The sequence below is a fragment of the Rhodamnia argentea genome, chromosome 2, assembly GCF_020921035.1.
Source record: "Rhodamnia argentea isolate NSW1041297 chromosome 2, ASM2092103v1, whole genome shotgun sequence".
NCBI lineage: Eukaryota > Viridiplantae > Streptophyta > Magnoliopsida > Myrtales > Myrtaceae > Rhodamnia > Rhodamnia argentea.
Window position 1 is genome coordinate 33176530 of NC_063151.1, and position 21541 is coordinate 33198070.

General features: G+C 39.7%; 3 protein-coding genes across 4 annotated transcripts; 1 reads left to right on the forward strand and 2 right to left on the reverse strand.

Moving 5' to 3' along the window:
• The first annotated feature begins 5903 nt into the window (after nt 1–5903).
• On the forward strand, nt 5904–7726 carry LOC115743970 (caffeic acid 3-O-methyltransferase-like). 2 transcript variants are annotated; one of them, XM_030679130.2, is made up of 5 exons: nt 5904–6457; nt 6576–6886; nt 7076–7140; nt 7257–7587; nt 7643–7726. In XM_030679130.2, the coding sequence occupies exons 1-4, from the start codon at nt 6027–6029 to the stop codon at nt 7551–7553; spliced, it is 1104 nt and encodes a 367-aa protein (XP_030534990.1). In that variant the 5' UTR covers nt 5904–6026; the 3' UTR covers nt 7554–7587; nt 7643–7726. The 2 variants fall into 2 exon arrangements, with proteins under 2 accessions (XP_030534990.1, XP_030534917.1); XM_030679057.2 differs by having other exon boundaries at nt 5905–6457; nt 7257–7726.
• A 1848-nt stretch (nt 7727–9574) lies between these two features.
• LOC115743899 lies at nt 9575–16908 on the reverse strand. The gene is made up of 7 exons (XM_030678933.2): nt 16450–16908; nt 15110–15892; nt 14223–14575; nt 11903–12114; nt 10589–10845; nt 10291–10469; nt 9575–10143 (listed from the first exon to the last, which is right to left on the reverse strand). The coding sequence occupies exons 1-7, from the start codon at nt 16688–16690 to the stop codon at nt 10060–10062; spliced, it is 2109 nt and encodes a 702-aa protein (XP_030534793.1). The 5' UTR covers nt 16691–16908; the 3' UTR covers nt 9575–10059.
• A 3033-nt stretch (nt 16909–19941) lies between these two features.
• LOC115744201 (expansin-A22-like) lies at nt 19942–20809 on the reverse strand. Its single transcript, XM_030679344.2, has 2 exons — nt 20728–20809; nt 19942–20564 (listed from the first exon to the last, which is right to left on the reverse strand). The coding sequence occupies exons 1-2, from the start codon at nt 20807–20809 to the stop codon at nt 19942–19944; spliced, it is 705 nt and encodes a 234-aa protein (XP_030535204.2).
• Between the last annotated feature and the right edge of the window lie 732 nt (nt 20810–21541).

Genomic DNA, 21541 nt, shown 5'->3' on the forward strand with positions numbered 1-21541 from the left:
GAACAATTTTTATGCACCCATTGAATGGTATATGAATTATAAAACTTATGCATATAAGAACAAATAAAAATTCGATTGCTTGATTAGGACGGCGACCTACTCGAGTAAAATTTTGCATATTGGAGCTCGACTCGGTTATGTGGTTGAGCTACCTAGTCCAATTTCACTATAGAATCAAGCAAAATTTGAGCAATTCACATTTAGGACTGGACTAACCACTAGCCATACAACCAGTTTAGGACTTTTTGGACGATTATCCCCCTCTCGGTCTCAATTTTGATCAGAAATCACTAATGTGGCAGTCTAATAAGCGCTAATCATCTTACATGGTGCGGCCTGTACCGATGTTGATAATTTTTAATTTTTTTTAAGTTTTTTAGAATTTTTTATTTTTTATTTTATTTTTATTTTCACTCACATATCCGACCATCCTATGTGGTGCGACCATTATTGACATGGATGTTTTTTTTTTTAATTCTTTTGAAATTTTCAATTTTTATTTTTATTTTTATTTTTATTTACTTTCTTTTTTTCATTCACGAGGCCAGTGAAGCAGACGGTCATCATATGTGGCGTGACCGGCACTAACCTGGATAATTTTTTAATTTTAAATTTTTATTGACATTTTGTTCTTTTTCCTTTTCTTCGTTGGGCTTGTGAATAATAAATTTTATATATATACTGGCCCCGTGAACAAAAAAAAGAAAAAAAAGAAAAGAAAAGATACAAAAAGAAGAGAAAATCAAGAAAAAATCAAGAAAAATTTTCAGAAATTTTTAAAAGTAAATTAAAAGATTGTTCACCGTTAGCGTTGGCTAGGCTACATAATATGGCCATTACTAAATGAACCTCCATGTCAATAATTTTTTGTCGGGATTATTCGGAAGGACAACGGTGACACTTTGTTAAAACTTTTAGAATTAAATTGGCACAATTAAAAGGCTTATGACTGAATTAGTCGCCGTATAACATGTTTATGATTTTTTTAAATAATTTTTCCGACCAAGAAGCTTACTAGCAATCTCCACTGGCTTCCATCCTTTAAGCATCGTGTACCTTAAACCCCACTCAAAAAGCGTGTTTTGGGTCCAAAGACTTGATTCGGATGCGACGGACCTTATATGCACTTATTGTCAAATGCCATCATCACATGCCAGACACCTCAAAGGTAAAGTCAGCCGTAAAAAATGGAATGTGCAAGAGGTCCTCAATTACTTTCCACATAATCTAGTTTCGTTGCATGGTAGCTAGCCTTTCCTTGAGGAACATTCATAGTGGCATCATGGGAAGATACCTTACCTTGTCCTCGACTCGTCACGTGTTTGCAATTCAGACAAGCCCATTGATCGATTTGGCGTAACCTTTTGAACAAGTTTTCCCACCCACTTACGGAAGCAAACGCCAACCTCCGTCCGTCCAGGGACATGAGGTTGCGTTTGTCTATAGTGCGCAGAACTTTCTCCTGGAGAACCCTATCCCAACACGGACTTTACGGGTGCGTTTTGTCGCCAATTGCGGGCGTGACCTTCCCACTTCTCTGGCTTTTGCAGCCCTCTTACTGAGAAGAATAGTCAAGGGAAAGTCATCGTATGTGCACTTAAAAGGAAAAATATTTCTCTAACAGTACTATCGAAAACGGTACAATTTCAATCGTAAATCCACACATCATCATAATCATCACGCATTTTGCATAAAACACTCATTGATTGATAGACCGCGTGATCAGAAATAACTAACCGGACTGTCAGAGTGTCAAACCGGCATATTCCACGCGCTTACGAACTTTTGTTCTTTTCCTTTTTGTCCCATTGTGTCGTTCTTTCTGACCAACAAAGGGTCGGGAGAGAGAGAGAGAGAGAATGGTAGCTTCTGATTTCCTGCTAGGACTGCTGGAACATGGAAACCTCTTTCCGTTTACTAACAAATCATATGGTGCGCAAATTAAGAAACAAATCCTGCGTTGCCGGAATATTACAAACGATTTGTCGTGGGGGAAAATGAGAAATGATCTTACCTTTTCGGGCGAATACCAGTAGACAACTGGCGTCCGACCAAAGCTTGGAGCAACATCAGATTCCAAATCCCAAACTGACAAAACCACAACGAGTCCCACCCCACCCACTTCTTCAGTTAATTAATAAAGGAAAATGGCGTAGGGAGACCGCGAGGACCCCCGCCGGATGTTGTCCGCTGGTTGGCAGCCATGGTCTTGCGTTGATTCTTCCACAGAGCATCTGATCTGAGAAAATTTTGTCACTCCGACAGATACTGGCCACAACTTTCTTCCGGGTCAAGCGTCATAGGATCGAACTTCCGCAGGAAGTTTGTCAACTTTGGTGGGTGGGGAAAGTTCCCGACTCTGCTACTTTTTTTCCACTTCGATGGCCACCGAATGCGTGGAGATTGGATTGCTAAACTGAAATGTCAAAGGTGATTTGTAGGTATCGTTTGATTTAAAATCATGAATTCGTAAACCGAGTTTAAATGGGATGGTTCTTATAACCTTTGGCTCCAGATAGACAAAAGCAAGTCCGAATAGATGTAGTGCCGAAACGTCGCCGCCATTATCCTTGCTCGGCCACTGGCAGAGCTGGCCGAGCTTGGACGGATAGCTTGCCAGAAAAGGATGAATTACTTTGTATGGTTGTATGAAGATAATTTGGCACAATGTGGCTTTGGGTTCGAGACTACTTGTCCAAGAACGGACTAGGAGACGTGGCGAATGTGACTACTCTTTTAATGGTGCGTTTGGTTGGGGAAAAACTTAATGAAAAAGCAAAATGCTTTCCGAGAAATCATTTTCTAGGAAAATAGTTAGTTTTACTATGTTTGGTGATATGTGACCGAAAATGTTTTCTCGTGTTTGGATCTCATTTAAAAAATGATTTCAATCTCATATTAAAAAAATTCGAATTTTTAAATTATTTTTTATTTTTTTTCCTTTTTCTCTCTTCCTCCACCACCATTGGTCAGCGGCGGCCACGAGTGAGCTCAAGCTCATTGGGATCTAGCAAGCCTCGAGTTCACCGGCCCACCTATGTGGCCGGTTGCCGGCCATCATAGGCCTAGCGACTGACGGAGGAAATAAAGATAAAAAAAATAAAAAAATATTAAATATGAAATGTTAAACACATTATGAAAAAATATATATAATAAAATAAAATATTAAAAAAATCAAAATGAGCAATTTCGGGAAGTGTTTATCACCTCTTTAGATTTAGGAATTTACTTTCCCAAATTTATACATGAATTTTCTGTTAATCGAAAAGTGTTTTCCAATTAACTAAGCCATTTTCGAAAGACCAAACAAGTGAAAGTCCAAAAAATCAATTCTCGAAAGACGCTCTCACCGAAACAAACAAATGCACCCTTAGACATTATCTTCCAGGGTACTTCTTGCCGGCGTTTGTGTTATTGGAAGGAAGATCATTGGCTCGACTCCACTTATAATCAAAGCCAGTAGCCATTCACTAGTGGGACATACACTCGCCAGCAGAGAGAAATCGGAGTTTTCTTCTTGATAATAATTGCAAACTTTTGGGTTCACTCCATCACCTGCTATTTCAATCAACCCAAGAAATAGGGCCAAAAAAACACCATTTAAGGCTTCATTTATTCTGCAAAAAATTAATAATTTGAAAAATATTTTTCTAAAAATGATCACCCATTTCGCTTATAAAAATGAAGGAAAAATTTCAAATAAGGGTCATCCGAAGTGCCCTCATTTTCTGAAAGAAGAATCTAAAGTATATCCTATTTCAAATAAGGGTCTCAAGTGCCTTCTTTATTTCAAAGAATGGCCTAACAAAGGGCATTTTCGTCATTTTATTTTTTCTGAATTCTTTTTTCATTTTCTCTTTTCTTCTTTCCCTTTCATTTTTCATTTTTCCTTTTTTCAGCCCTGGCTCCTCGCCGATGGCCGGCCTCAGGCGGAGATCTGGCGAGGGCCAGCCTCGCCTGTTCATTTTTTATTTTTCCTTTTTTCAGCCTTGACACCTCGCCGATGGCCAACCATAGGCGGATACCGGGCGAGGGCCGGCCTCGCCTGGGCAGGATGAGGCTGCCCTTGAGGTTAGCACGGTGATTACAGAGCAAGCATGCCCTGTTCTCATGCCGTCTGATGGGTTCCTTCACTGTTTCTCGCTGCTGATTCTCGTTTTAGGTACCCAATGAGCTCACTCTCGGCTTCTGCTTTTTGCTCTCGATAATGGGCATTTTGCCGATACTCCCCCCTTGCTCTAGAAGATGCGGTTCCCTGGAAAATTCAGCAGGAACACGGGACATGTTCTTGAAACTGCTTCCATTTTTTGTCGATTTCCATCCGCTCAGTTTGCAACCCGATTGAGGGACAATCAGCGGCGGCAATAGCACGCCATGGCTGTGCGAGGCTGGGCCTCACCAAGTCTGGGCGAGGCCGAGCTCGCTCAGCCGGCTCCGGTGGCTCGCCGGCTCTGTCCTCTATGTGGCTAGTGACTCCATAGCTGCAGGAAGGAGAAGACCCAAAACAAAAAAGGAAAAAGAAAGAAAAGATAAAAAAAAAATTAAAAATGTTAAAATAGTATTATAAATAGCGTCGGCTGGACTTAATTAGCACAAATGCTAAAATTTTAGGACTGAATTGACATAAAAAAAAGTTTAGAACTGAATTGACACGCATGCAAAAGGTTTAGGACTGAATTGACAAAAGTGTAATAAATTTATGACTTTTTTTATAATTTTTCCTGAGATTTATAAACACAAGTACTTTATTTAATAGGTTAGGAGGAAAGTAATTCAAAGTATTAGGCTCCGTTTGTTTCGTGAAAAACGAATAGTTTTAAAAATGATCGTTTATATCATTTGCAATAATTAGTTAATGAAAAATATTTTCATTATCGATAGTAATTTATATTTAAATATTTTCGTGGATGATAAAATATTTTGGATTATTTATTTTTATAAACGATGCATGTGATTATTTTTAGAAAAATATATTTAAACTATCTATTTTTCGCAAGACAAAACGGAGGCTTAAATGCAAAGAACTTGGGTGACGTTCTTTTTTATGTCTGGAATGGCCGCATGGGTCCATACAAAGTATGTTTCCCATTAAAGATCAGATGACGAAAGACTCTAACCTAATGGAGACTCTTGGAACACGAATTGCCGTTAGATTATTAGGTGGTCATTTAGTGGTTGAGGTCACTCAATAATAAGTCACCCAAAGCCGCAAAATCACAACTAAAATCTCATTTGTTTTGAGTGAAACGAATAATTTGAAAAAGATATTCCTAAGAATGATCGTTTATATTACTTGAATCAATTAATTAATTTCGAATAAAAATATAATTAGTTAATGAAAAGTATTTTTATCACCGACAACAAATATTTTTATAAATGGTGAAGGAATGGCCGAATTGACATAAATGCAAAAGGTTTAAATTGGATTTGGCAAAAAAAAAAAACTATTTAAGATTGAATTAACACAATTGCAATAGGTTGAGGATTTTTTTTAGTAATTTTCCCCATATTAAGCTTTTTAATATAAGTCTCACCAAATGTGAAAACGATGACGGTGTAAATCGTTTCCTCCACATGTACCTGGGAAAGATCCACCCGTATGAGTAGATGCCACCCCATGATTAATCTAAATACAGACAAAATCACAGAGTTTGAACACGAGAATCGTCTCAGTCAAGGGTAGACTGGAGAGCACATCGAAGGTATCTCTCTGTTGGGAACCTTCTTCTGTCTCCTTCCGTTCGTCCAAATGTTGATGGCTTAAAGAATACTGCGAGAGATGCGAAAACTCCCTGGAAACGACGGCAAAGTACTCGGACCATACGCACAAGCACCCGTTAGTCATTGTCGTCCTCCTAGGTCAGAGCAGAAGCACAAGTAGTGTGAAATATTGACTGATTGTTGGGGCAAAGTTGAGAAAATCTTGGTGGCGTCTCCAATGTCATAAAAGCATATGCGATGCAGCGAGAAAACACATAGACCCTTTCGAGCTTGACCTCTACTGTCATAGGACATAGAGGAAAGATATGGCTGCCGCCCACAACACCGTGACACCCTCCGTCGCTGGCGATCAAGAGGCGGCCGACGACACGTGGGTCCAGGCGATGCTCTTCGCCAGCTCCCACGTCTTCCCGATGGTCCTGAAGGCCGCCGCCCGGCTCGGCGTGTTCGACATCCTGGCCCGAGCCGGCCCGGGGGCTCGGGTCCCGGCCGCCGAGGTCGCCTCTCAGCTCGCCACACAGAGCTCCGAAGCTGCTCCGAAGCTCGACCGGATGCTGCGGCTCCTGGCGAGCCACTCGCTTCTGAGCTGCGAGGTGCGCGAACGGGACGACGGCCGGGCCGTCGAGAGGCTGTACGGCCTCACGCCGGCGGCTCGATTCTTCGTGAACGAAGGGGAAGAGGGCTCGTTGGCTTCGTTGTTGGAGCTTTCCCTCCATCCGGCTGCGCAGCAAGTTTGGTATGCCTTGCACGAGTGAAAAATGTTGGATAGGCTCATTCTATACAACCACCATGTCATATTTTCCGTTCTTAATGCTTCTTTTTTGTAATGTTCTTGCGCCACATCATATATGCAGGCTGCAATTGGACGATCACATACTTAAAGGAGGGAACCAATTCAAGAAAGTTCATGGGATTTCGATTTTCGAGTACATGGATAGTGATCCGGCATTCAACAATACATTCAACAAGGCGATGGCCTCTATGACATCAATAATCATGAGAAAAATCCTCGAAATTTATCGAGGTTTCGAGGATCTAACAACATTAGTTGATGTGGCCGGAGGAACCGGCAAGTGCCTCAATATGGTCATCTCCAAGTACCCTTCTATCAAGGGCATCAACTTTGATTTGCCTCATGTAGTAGAAAGTGCACCTTCTTATTCCGGTAAGCCTCCCTCCTTCCCTCCTTGCACAAGCTGGTGGGAAATACTGAAAGAAGTTCTAGAAGAGCACTATACGATAATTTGATCCTTTTTCACAACCACGCGTCTTTGAAATCGTTAATTTCATGCTTTAGTCAATAGGAACATGTAATTAACTGAATGCTGGTGACATATTTTTCCATGATTTGTAGGAATCCAACATGTCGGCGGGAGTATGTTCTCCACCATTCCAAATGCAGATGCGATCATGATCAAGGTGAATATAGAGCAACAGCTCACGAAAAGATGGTTTACGAATTTGGGAACTTATGCTGGAATATAATATCTCATGATCGTCAATGATATGGGTGTGACAATCTTATAAATTTACAGGATACCTTGCATAATTGGAACGACGAGAACTGCATCAAAGTCCTGAAGAACTGCTACGAGGCATTGCCGAGTAAAGGCAAAGCAATAGTAATAGATCTAGTGTTGCCGGAGGTGCCGGGAGCGAGCCTGGAGTCGATGTACGCCTCGAGGCTCGATAACACCATGTTGATGCAACCGGGAGGCCAAGAGAGAACGGAGAGAGAATTCCGGGCCTTGGCCGAGGCGGCCGGTTTCTCTGACTTGAAAGTCGCTTGTGCTGCTAGTAATCTTTGGATGGTCATGGAGCTCTACAAGTGAGAGGCTCTCTTTGTGTATCCAGTATTGGAGGTTTGCTTTCAGAAAAAAAAAAAAAAAGGCAATGACTCTCTGTAGATGTGAAGATGTGTAATCAAAAGAAACTCTTGTTGATTGAATAATGTGACCTCCAATCAAGTGAAATCAAATGAAGTTGCCCACCTTTTCTTGTTATTTAATTAGGGTTGGTTGGTTCGTGAAAGACAAATATTTTGATAGTTTTCCTAAAAAACGGTCGCATATATCGCTTACAAAAATGAATAATCATTGAGATGGCACGGCCAGCGCCGACGTGACTAATTTTTAATTATATTTTCATATTTTTATTTTATTTTATTTTATTTTTTTATATATATTTTTCTCTTATTCTTCTTCCTCAAGCTGGCCACCAAGCCCGGTGACCAGCCATAGATGAGGGCTGGCGAAGCTCGACCTCGCCGGTGGCCGATCATCGGGCTCAACAGCTCGCTGAAGGAGGAAGAGGAAAATTAGAAAAAAAAAAAAGCAAAAGAAAAAAATAAAATTCAAACAAAATATTAAAGTACTAGTAATAATTGGCCTAGTCAATACTGGTCATGTTGCGTCGCCGATTTCCGACTAAAATTGATCGAAAGGAATGAATCGAAACAAATATAAAAGGTTTAGGATTGAATTAACACAAATATAAAAGGTTTCATGAGTGAATTGGCAAAAGAGGTTTATAACTGAATTAAAACAATTGCAATAATTTTGGGGCATTTTTGGTTATTTTTCAAGTTAATACAAAAATGTAAATCAATGCTGTGTTTGACTTGCAAAAATATTTACTATCTACTTAAAGAGTCTTGTGAGGCAGAGGGCACAGAATTTTTGCTCAACTGAGAAAAATGTGAAGTTCAGGAGACCGTAGATTGTGTTGTTGAAGCATGTGAATTTTCACAAGTTAATATATGGTAAAAGGGTAATCGCGTTGGATATTCAATTCATTGCTATCGCCAAACAAAATTCTTCTTCTTCTTCTTTCCCTATTTTCAGCATTCAAAGTTATCGACACTTGTGATATCGAGATTGCATCGGTACGTCGCAAAATTCACAGCGTCAGTTTGTTAACTCGTGCGGCAAAAAAAAAAAAAAGAATGTGATCAAGAATTTAGAAGAGTAGATCATAAATTCGATGGTGCCCCCACTCGTCTTCCCACGTCCGCTACCCTTCATTGGTGGACTCGCATTTCACGAAGTCACGAGACTCGTTTTCGTATCAGATATTGAACCAATTGTTTTACTAATTTGCCTACGATGGATATGTCATGTAATTAGATTTTTTGATTCGACCAGTCCATTCACAAATCTTCCTTGCCGTTCATGGATAACAAGGGAAAGAGTGGAACGGCGGCAAAATGGAAAACCACCTCAACTACAGGAAAAGAAGGACAACAGTCTGAATCCAGAAAGTCACAACCAAAACACGGAGCAACGTCCGATTCCAAATCGCAATCGGCAGTGGCAGACGAGTCAAATATGGGGTCATCTGATAGCGATAGGGATAGCGAAATGGCGTAGGCAGACCGGGCGGGAGAAGGTGACACGTGGCACTCCTGATGGCCAACCCACTGACACTAAAAGGTCAAAAGATGTGTCAATGTGACGACGGACAAGACAAGACAAGACACCTCAACGCACGCAAAAGGAGAAAGCATAGGACGCACCAGTTCTACCTGAAGGCGCCATCCGACGTCGTGCCCGTCCTGTGTTGACGTCCACACGTTTTTCAGTCTCGAAGAACTGCTTGAAAACCTGGGCAGTGAAGTCACGCGCTAGGAAAATTCACTCCTCTTTGAATGGTCGCCGGACCCTACTCGTTCATGGCTTGAGTCATTTTCGTCGAATAAATTCGACCATCTTCTTCTGCTTTCTTGATATTTGAACAAAAAGAAGTGAAATGACGGAGACGCCCCCAATCTAACAAAACAATGACCCAGACTTCCTGAGAAGCTTGAGAAAGATGGCCAGGAGACGGCTTTGTCTAGAGCTTTGAGTTTCATATCAAATAGATATTGCTTTGAGATGATGCCATTGTGCAATCTCATAACGATTGAACTGAAGCTTCTTACAGATAACGAGCACAAAGTCATTGACGAGGCAAAAAGAACACGAAAATTGACAGCCCTAGGGGAACCAAACCTTGTGAAGCATTGGGTGCCTCGCAGCCTCATGATGAAGCAAAGAATGGTGTAATAAATTGGATGAATGATTGAGTCGTAACTTTCTATCCTACATAGAATTACACAATCAACAGCATATATTCGAGCTCACTCCATCCAATCCACAGGCACCAAGGCAAGCAATCGTTGCCGACTTTTTCTTGCATCCGAATTGCAAAATCGTGTCTCCTGATGACAAACACCGCTTTCCAAAGTGTCGCTTTCCAAAGTGTCGCGTTTAGCAGTTTTATCCTCATGTGCATCAAAGGAGAAGGCAACTGCAAATGACGCCAAGAAACCGGATGGAGAGGGTTTTACCACAGTGCCATTCAATCAATCTCTACTTGATGGGTATTCTGCCGCTCATCTGACCGATGACGAAACAGCTTAGCTACACGTCTCCTTTCGCAATCCTGTTAAAGGCAGAAGTAATTGGACAATTAGAAGCAAAGACATCCCCATCTTAATTTCGACACGCTTGTACAAATCCAATTGAATTCAAGCTTCGATACAATCCAAGCATCCCTTAGTACAGATTTACATAGAATAAGCCACTTAACCTTGAACATATTCAGATGAAATGGTTTCTCTGGGTTCATCCTTCTCAACTTCTGGTATGTGTAAGTAAAACTAAGCTGATCACGAGGAGTGAACCGGTCAATCTCATTGAACCAGAGACAGGAAAATAGATTCGACATTGGCGTGTGTGCCCTGACAATAAAAGATCCTTCCGGCACATCTACAAGTAACAAATTGAATATAGTGAGAACAATACCAAATTAATGAATTTTTCGGCAGCTCACAGCCACACAAGAATTGAAGATAAAGGATGATCACTTGGTAAAAAAATAAACATACTGCTAGGGAGAAGTTTCATTGGATCCAGTGGATTGAATCTCCTGAGACCATCAGACTGGTAGAATGTGAACTGTTGGTCGATGATACTGTGGTTGTACTTGTTCAACTTCTTATTTTGAGCTACTTCTTCCCAAACACAATGCCGATCATAGTGGTTAGATATTGAATATTCATGACCTTTCCGCCACAAGAAGTACTCCAAAATGAGCAAAGGATCCAACTGGAGTCGGAGCTTGCTGTCCAACCAAATTGAATACCTGCGAATTGCAACACACACAACATATGGATTGCTGAGCATTCCAAAGTAAAGCAAACATTCAACACCTTTCCCCTCCAGTCCACCCATGTTAATTCTATGACCATCGTCGTGACAAACATTTGCAGACAACAGAACTCAAAATAAGTCTTAGGCACCGTTTGTTTTGCAAAAAATGAATGATTTGGAAAACATTTCCCTAAAAGAAATCGCCTATATAGCTAGAAATAATTAGTCAATGAAAAACGTTTTCCTAATGGATAACAATTAATGGCTAAACATTTTCGTGAACACTGAAAATATTTTTCGTTCGTTTTAGCAAGCGATGTCAGCGATCCATTTTTATAAAAATATTTCTAAATAGTTCATTTTTCGCGAGACAAACAGAGCCTTAGCTCTATCTACTGATTCCAAGTTAGACAGCAGCAGTTCTATCTCTTTTCCTTTAAAATTTGCACTAACATGCATTAACATTTTCCCATGGACAAGTCCAACATTAGATGACAAATCTAAGGTCCAAGCAGAACACTGCCATGAATAATCTATCGTTGAGAAGCTCCATTATGTTTGCACCTCTTAATTAAGCACTGAGGGTAAAATTCACTAAGAAACTATTCAAGTACTTGCAAGAGTAAATTGGCTACTTCTTGAAACTTGTAGCCATAACATGCAACCTCGCTGATCATACTCTTCTGAGATAAATAGCTAAAAATTGTTTACTTCAGCGTCCAAGGAAAGAAAACTATTCTTTGTACATGTAGCTGTAGAAAGAGAGGAAATAGAAGGTCAACAGATGCCACCTAGAAATATGCAGCCAAAATGATGGCCACATTTTGCTTGACCGCAATTGTTAAGACAGCCAAAATGATAGGCTGAATCCTTGTCAAGGTATGCCGTGGATGAGTCGAGGATCCGGATACTTTACAATAGCCACTACAGATTATCCGTTTTATGGGGTATGGAAACTATTCAAAGTTGCAAAGTGCACCAAACAAGAACCACATCAATGAAACTACCCGATCACTTTTCTTCATACTGCGTAAACCCTTTCAGCTTACCTTGCAGATGGAAAAAGCCGATGCGACAGAAACTTCGGTACCTTGCCGACTCTCCGCATATCATCATATGGTAAATTTTTTACCACCACAATTTTCCAGAGACCAATGAAACCCATTGTGTCCACCATATGGCCCTCAGAAGTAAGCATCTGCACAGTAACTTCATCCACGAACATAACGAAGCAGACATTTTTTCGAGACAAACGAGTGATCTGCAACAGATGGTGCTAATACTATCAGCCATGAGAAGTACAAATAACTTTCAGATTTCCTATAACATATATCAAGCAACCAGTGCAATTCTGGTCATACAGCATTCTTGACATGTTGATTATAGAAACAGACATAATAGTTCTTAAAAATTCAAGAAGTAATGAAATTGGTATCCACAAGCATTGGGTGAAAGCAGATGCCTGTATTTTGTCTTGCGAAAAACATCCGAAAAAAGCATTAAGTATCTCATTGGCATGTTATCATGCATTTCCAGGGTAAAACAAGATCCCTCCATTAAAAGAAAAGATTTACCTAAATCTAACACCTTAGGTAGCCATTAGTTTCAACTACAGTGGAGGATGATATAGCAAAAGAAAGATTTCAAATCATAACAAAAGCATATCACCTGCCCCATTAGATTCCCTGTCTAAGAGTAGGATTTAACTATTGAATGGCATAAACACTCAATAATACAGACACGCATGCTCTTCATTTCGACCAAAGATCAATCATCTGCTCATCTTTCCTTTCAGGGTTACAGCATGCTTGTTGATATACACAGCTTGCTTATATTCCCCTTCCCTTTTTGTTTTTTTGGGTAAACATGGCAGTACATTTCAACCTTACTATCAAAGTAGATGCACAGGTAATAGTAAAGTCTAGCCTAGATGGGAGAACCAAAGTAGATGTACAGGTAACAGCAAAGTCTAGTCTAGATAGGACAACCAAGGTACGGAAGATTTAAATCCTCTTATTCTGGATAGCAGGAAACTCCGAGGGACTTTTCCTTCAATATATATAAGCCTCATGTCCCAGTAAGATAATGGAGATGCTCCAAAATTGGCCAATCAAGGCAGGCAGGAAAGATGACAGTATCTTTACTTATCAACCCCAACCTTCTCTAGGCTTTTTCTATCCCGAGATGAAACTGGGGTATGGAACCCAGGAATTGTCCCTGGATAGTCACTGCTGCTCAGAATTGCCTTTTTTTGTTGCGATATGTGTAATTTTGTGTATATTGTTTGCTGTTGTTTCCAATGTGGGCTGTGCTGGTGATGTTACTCAGTCTGTTTTGAATGTTCTCAGGTCTGCGCTTTATTTTGTAAAAACTGTTTATCCAGTTTAGTTATGTATTCCTTCAGTTTTACCAGAACTTCCAACAGCTTCAAGCTGTTTCAGAGTTCAGTACAGACAAAACTGAATGGTTATCATCGTCTGACGAAATGGTGGAGGGTGAATGCCTTAACCATGGGGATTAAAGGCATCCAATTGAGCTTAATAACCTTCCTTCAAGACGAACTTTAAAACAGGGAGCCTATCCTAGAGGATCAACAAATTGCCCAACTGGAGGAAGCTTTGCAAATTAAAGTAGGAAAACTTGCCCATCAAAGTGGATCAGTAAAATCTTCTATACATTCTAAACCAGCACACAAAGGAGGTCCAGTGAAAAGTTCGGGAAACAACTGAATACCTTGAATCTTCAGGAACATATAAATACTAACATTTACGGTCATCTCAAATTTTTTCGTTATCTGCTTAAAAATATTAAGTGCTTTTAATATTGGCCCAAAAGGGCTTTTTATTAATACTTTACGTACAATAATCCTAATCTTTGCAAGACCATGGTTAAACCAAAATGTAAAGCAACAACTAAAATGTATGTCATGTATTTTGATAGAAAATCAAAGCCAATGTCAGAAAAATTATTAAATTATGGCACACAACTTGATGGGATGATGTGGAACAGGCAAATGCAACATATATACTACTTTCTTTTGCATTATCCTCCAACCATATTCTTACACAGGTTAATTGAAAAAGAAAGCATGTCACTGAGAAAACGTTTCACCTATATCCATATGATAAGACCAGCAAGAATATATTTATATAGGCCTTTAACAGAAAGGTAACATAAACACTAAAATATCAAGTTTTTGAACAATATGATGGATGGTGAGTGCTACCTCAAGTAGAAGTATAGAAGCAAATCACTTGGGATTCTCTTTCTACAGAAAAGATGCAGAAACACACCCCTTTTGGTCGAGAAAAGTTCCACAAACAGGCTAAGCAGCAAACTTTCAGAGGAAAATAATATAGAGAAACGCACCATCTTATTAGCAGGTGTCCGTAAACGATCTGAATTCCCAAAAATGCAAGAGATTACAGCAATGTGGCATCTACTAATGTAACTTGTGTCATCCTCTGATAAATCAAATCCTGTACTTGGGAATCCATAAGGACTTCTAACAAAGCCACAGTGCACCTTCTGATCACGAGCCAAGAATGACTCCTCTCGTTGTTGAAGAGTTTGATGCCCAGCAAACCTCGGCTTCCATTCTGGTTGCCAATCAGGCTTTTCCTCTATATCTACATACTGCAGCGCAAATCTCGCAAATTTCCGACTCTCTAATGGCTCAACAAGCTGTGCAGTAGAATTCAATAGCTTCATCTCACAAGAACCTGATCATTTTGTTATGACGTCAGGCAAAAGATAGAAGACACTCAAACTAACAGATTGCAAAATTCACCAATGACTAAAGAACAACTCTCTGTTTCCACATGTAGATAACCTTGGTTTTGCGCCAACTATTGTACTCACTAATAACAAACTGAACTTCCACCAAACCTCAAATTTGGCGGTGTGTATGAATTCACTCACGGTATTAAATAAAGGCAGCACGAAACATTCTTTAAATTATCACTTCATCATTGACTTCCTTCTCAATGCTGTAGTGGAAGGTGTAAGGAGTCTCAAATTTGATGGCTTTTTGAACATGCAACATCCATGGTGCGAATTGAAATTTGAATCCACACTATTTCTACAAAGCAGTAGTCTAAATAGCTTGATTAAAATGGTTCAAAGGTATCAAAGTCCGAGGATATCATGTAACAAGCTCACTCAACTTCTTACCGTAGTATTGATGATTAAAAACCAGAATGCTAACATGGAAAGAGCAAAATTGAAGAAAAGAAAGGTAGAAAAGAAAGACTTACGGCGTTTTGATTTTCTTTTAGTTGACCTTTTAGTTGCATGACCATCACTGACACTTTTACGTCTGGAATTTGTTTTCAGACTATCCAAACTGTCAATATTGACGGATTCCTTCTGAGATGATTTCTTTGATGCTTCATCAGCTACCTCAGCAACATTTCGACCCTTGGTACCAAATTCAAACTTATTTGAGGATTCTTGACCATTTCCTTGGTAAGACTTCTTATTCACTTCATGAGACATGGTAAAATCAGAATCATCTCCATCATCACTCAAGACAGTATCATGTGCATCATGGAGATCGATACCATCATAATCGTCCTCAGCATCAAACTCTTCATTTTCATCTCCAGTATCAGATAACTGATTTTTATTGCCAGTCTGCTTTACTGATTGGCGAGAACTTTTCAGCGATGCCTCATATTCTGCTTCATACATTTTCAGTTCATTGCGCCCAGCCTCATTATATAGTCCAACTACTCTTCGATTGACACCTCGAGAATCGTCAACAGAGGACTTTTTGCCACCGTTTCTCCCTTTCGAAGACATGCGGCCCTTATCAAAAGATGCATTGTTAGAAGTCACTTTAGTGTTCTCCACCACTTCTTCACTGTAATCCTCATCCCTTCTCCTATCATCCCTGTCCCAATACCTTGAATCCCGCCCATGCGCTACTGAACCCCGTCCAAATCCAAGGACTTTGACGTTCTCAGTTCGTGTCACATTAGCAAGAAAGTCAAGGTCGCTTTTCGAGTCATCTCCTTCGCCTTGGTAGCTATTTCTATCTGCCAAAAAATTATAAACAGGAAACAAATGCTTAAACTCACAATTTGAGTAACCAATATGGTCAAACTAAATTACCAAAATAGCGCTTTGACTCTATTGTTACAAACGATGTCATAGACAGTATGCTGATCAAAAAGAAAACTTGCCAATCGCTCTGTGTAGAGCCCAACATGTAAGCAAAGCAACATTACCCTTGTCTCTGTCTTCCGAACCAAGGGCAAAACGCTACCTGATTTTGAGCCAGATATTCTTGTTAAATGACACCTCAAGATACATTTTTTCCGTTCCGGATGAAATATGAACTCTTTCAAATGCCTATTAACTTGATAGGGCCATCAGGCATTCAACTATACGACCTTAATCGAATCAAAAAATGGAAACACCTAATGCACACCTAATGCAACCTCCGCAACAAAAATGCCAACACCTGAAGTCGCAAACAGAAAATTTCGCTTCGAGTACCTTAATTCACCCACAACCCAACCCTCAGCAATCACAATCATCAAAGACAACCGCATCGAGTAAAAAAGAGTTCACTCTCCGAACCAGAACTGACCTCTGCCATCCCTGGAGAGGCAATAGTAAGCTAACGCCGTCACACCCAAACCTAGAGAGAGGACGACCGCGACGGCGCCGATCGAGCACCGCCGGTTCTTCTCGGACCGAGCGGATCGCCTACTGCGGCCGGGCTTGTGCGGTTGGGGGGCAGCTCGAATCCCGATCGGGGTGTGATCCGACGCGCCGTTGGAGCAGTGGAGATCGTGATCCCGGTACCCGAACTGCCTGTACTGAGCCATGCGGGTCTCATTCCAACATTGCAGATTCGGCCGAAGCTCTCATCAATCTGTGTGCCCGCAAGCATATGCTAATCTGCGAGCGCAGGAGAGAGAGAGAGAGAGCAGGCGAGGATCTATGGAGGAATTTCGCACTCTCTCTACTTTTGGTGAATCAAGAGGGAGAGAGAATCTGGGCGTTCGTCAGTTTGTGCGCGATTTTCTAATACTACGAGGTCCAAAACGGATTGATAATGACGATGCGAGGGTCGAAACTAAGGAGCGAAAAAACCAAAAGGAAAAACGTTGACGTAATTACGGAAATGCCCTTGTGTTGCGATGGCAAAACGGCAGTCGTTTTTGGCTAACCGGGTTTCCCGTAGTTGGAAAGGTAACCGACGGAAGATGAGGGATAGTGAAGTGATCTACCAACTCCACTTTGCTTTAGAAACAAATTTGTTCTTTTTATATTTTATTTTATTTTTTTTGGTTACGTACGTATCTAGACCCTTTGGCTGTGTTTGGTCGTCCGTATAAAACTCGAGATAGTATATGTGTTATCCTATCCCATGTTTGATAGATGTCCCGGATAGTATAATCTCGGATATAAGGGGGATATAACCTGGATAAAAAAATCCTAGAGGAGGGGGTAGGATAAGGTCGGATAGGATTTCTCTTATCTGTCATATAAAAGCTAACTTTCTTGTCTCATTTGTTTCTATTTTCATTTTATTTTATTTTTTTTGCAAAGAGGTTTGAAAATCTAATAAATGTGTATATTTTCAAGTTTTTTTTTTTTGTGTATAAGAACATTATAAAGTAATAAGATCGGAATATTTCATGAGCATCACGTAGGGCATAGATGTCCTTTATATTGATATACAGTTTCTACCAAATGCGGGATATGATAGGATATGAGAATATCCGACTTTAAATCCGTAGTTCACCAAATAATGGATAGGATATGGCCAAATCCCTAGATTTTTTATCCTATCCTATCCAATCCTATCATGACCGGAAATCCCGACGACCAAACGCAGCCTTTAAGTTTCGGTATTCGTGCGATTTATTTATTTATTTTTTTGTTCTGCGCAATCGGATACTCTAATATTCTGAATTTGTGCAAACCGATCTTATAAGTTTTATCATGTACAATCAAACCCTCCAACTTTCTGGATTTATTTGCAGATGTCCTTCTCTTCGATCGATCACTTTAACTAAGTTGTCGAATTAATTAACGATGTGGCATTATTTATGGGACAGAAACCGACACATGATACTAATTTCGCCACCAAATGCTCAACCAAAAACCCTTGATCAACCAGAGGATCATTGGATAGAACAAAACTCAGAGGATGAAATTGCGTAGATCCAAAAAGGTAGAGGATCAAATTGCACAAACGATGAAGCTGGCCAAGCTACGGGGTTTTGATACTTTGTAACATGCTAAAAAGAATAAGTACACTTTACTTATGCAAGTAGTACGTGTCCATCTCATACCATAGTTAGCCATCTCCATTTTGGACGTAACTCTCAATTTAAGGTTCCATTTGTTTTGCGGATAATGAACGACTTGAAAAGTATTATTGTAAAAATGATTGTTTATATCGCTTCAAATAATTAGCCAATAATTTCTTCTTTATCGACAAAAATTTATGTCTACACATTTTTGTGGGCTACAAAAATATTTTAATTCCACTCAAGCGATCTTTTATAGGATAACGTTTTTTTGTTTTATTCATTTTTCAAAAAACAAACATAGCCTAATCTTTTGCCAAGGATTCGACTTAGAAAAATTAGCTTTACAAACTATAGAAAAAAAAACGAGTTGGGTGCATTTAAGCTAATTTTCCCTCATCCAAACATATGGATCATGAGATTGTTCTTTCCTCGTTCACAAACCTCGGATGATGATGATGATGATAATGATAAGGTAAAAAGCCAATGAAAATCCTAATTAAGTTTACTGTGATAAATTTACCGTTCCATCGATAAGCATCTTCAACAATCTACTTACATAAACAATGAAACGCAATTGATGTTGACATGATGCCCACGTGGCTTAAGTGAAATAAAAAATTACGTTGTTTTGGCTAGAAAATCATCTAACGGAGCCTTAACAGATGATAAATATGTTGCTCGAATACAAGTTTGGGCTTTTGTATGTCACAAGGAAAAGTTTAGTGTAAACATATACAGTAACCATAATTTAAAGTTTTTGATAACTTTTTCCCTAACAGATAATGGTAAGTGAAAATGAGATGATGGATGGCGTTAATTACGGATGAACTTATTGAATCCTTCCTCGCAAATGTCAAAAATGAACTCGAAATCAACGCATGAATCCCCAAAACCACATACCGTGAGCATCGGAATGAAGATGGTCGAACTAGAAATTCTTTCCGACATATGACATCATATGTCTGCCCAAATTCTTTATGCCAACCACCCAAAGAGTTGAAAACAAACGCGAAAAATAAGTAAAAGGAATCCTGATTTGACAATATTAGTTACAAGAGTAAATAAAAACATTTGATCGCACAAATCAAGAAAGTTAGAGGATTATTGTGCAAAATAAAACTTAGAGGACCTGGGTGCATAGATCCATAAAGTTCGAGGACTTGATTGCACAATAAAAGTTGGAGGACCAAATTGTAGAAATTTTGAACCTTAGAGAACTAAATCTATACTTAAACGCTTTTTTCTTTCCTTGTGCTTTATTTTTTCAATATGAATCTCTATTGACATGATACAATCACGGTTATTTGCATATGAATGTCTACCTAAACCGCAACATCTCCTAGAAGCAAGTAATTTACCAGTGAAACTAAGAGATATCCCCATCCAAACTATGGGGTTTTGATATTTATCACATATTCAAAAGAATAAGTACAGTTTGATTAAGCAAGTAGTCCGATTTCATCTCATAGTCACGCATCTCCATTTAGACGCCTTCATTTGTTTCGTGAAAATTGAATGATTCGAAAGACATTTTTCGAAAGACGATTGCTTGTACGAGGTTTTGATATTTGTGACATAATTTAAATAATAAGTACAGTTTAATAAGTCATGGATGTACCATAAACATTCCAAAGTCATTTGATAGTAGGAATTACAAACAAACTATAGAAAGTGAATATTGAGACGATGGATGATGGCATTAACTAGGAATCAACTTATTGGATAACTCTCTTACAAATGGAAAAATGAACTTGAACCAACGCATCGGTCCATTTAAATAGCATTATTCAAGCACTTGAGTGAAAATGGTTGAACTAGAAATTTTTTCGCCCATCATATGTTTGCCCAAATTGCCATCGAGTAGGCGCCACATTGTCAAATTCTAATGTGGCCCCATCACTTAAGGTGACTTGAAACGACAAATTTTGCCCAATCAAAACAATTCCAGTCCGCCAATTTTGCCCCCCGATTCGAGTCATAGCAATCCATTGAGTGTTCGAGCCCTTGATTTTCACTGTGTTCACGTCTCCAGCGGCGCCGACGTTATAAATTAACACGAGGGTCCAAGACGGGTTTCCCTTAATCTCGAATTTGACTCCTCCTTGCTTGGAACACAAGACGCGGCGATAGCGGACGGGAATGATTCCGGCCTTATAGTAGGCAATCTTTGTGAACATTAGCATAGAAAGGTCAAAGTGCTTTAGCGGAGGATTGCACCGGGCGTCCGGTTTGTACGGAGTGTAGTTCGGAGGGCAGAAGTTTGTTGCAGTAATTATGATCGAACCAGCCTTCGGGATGCACCACTGCGGGTTGTTGTTACAATAGATCTCGAAACAGGCGCCGCAACTAAGCCCGTCGTTGAAAAGGGCTGTGCTCGGCGCCGCTGTCGCTAGTCCATATCCTTGTTTGAAAATATCTCCATATCCACAAGCTCCCTCTGCAAGTAATAAACACGAAAGAGAAACATGTCAACAATCACTAGGGACATCAAATAGCCTAATTATCCATCTATATATGGTCCTCCCAAAGGAATACAAGAAGGTAATAAGATTAGGACAAGGCTCTTCTTTCTCTCTCCTTGCCAAGAGATTTTCACTTACGCATGGTTTCCGCACCACTCATGTCGCCGTAAAAAGTTGCATGCGCATCGTACCAACCACTGTCTATGGCAGAAACCGCCATGGCCATAGCCAACACGAGGAAAACCCCGTAAACAGCCATGGCAAAGAGAGATAAAGAGCATGAAATGTTGAAATAAGCTAAAGAAGTAGTGCATGAAAAAAATGTAGAGATGGCCAATGATTTATACTCGTCACATTCACCCAATTTTGGTTTTGTATATTGGAGAAAGTATTTCTCAACAGCAAAGCAATTTTAAAGATTGGTCTCAATCGGATCAAGACCAGCCAAGCAATTCCGATACTCATGGCAAGTGCAGCGCGAGTTTTCAAAGTTGACCAATACTTTTCCTTCTTTGTATATGGGATTTTATTTTTCTATGTATAAAAGTCATAACTTAGGATAGATATTGTATTACATTTATTCTAGCTGATATCTTTCCATAAAAAATTAGCTATCATGTACTTTAAATACTTGTAAAAAATAAAGTAATATCTCGTCCAATTCTTACATGGTATCGAGCCTCCTTGCTCACAAGCATATTGTTCATTTTTTTTCAATGGCAGAAGGATCCTCAAACACTCATACGATAGTCACCGGCCCTTCTTCAAATAACTCCACCATGCTTGTATCGATCAATGCAGCTGTGCAACTACCTTTCAAGTTAACTTCGATAAATTATCTGTCCTGGTTGGCTCAATTTAATTCTCTGCTCTTGGGCTACGATTTAATGGGGTACGAGATGGAACGCTATTGTATCCATCTAGCACCATAATTACCGATGGAAAAGCTACT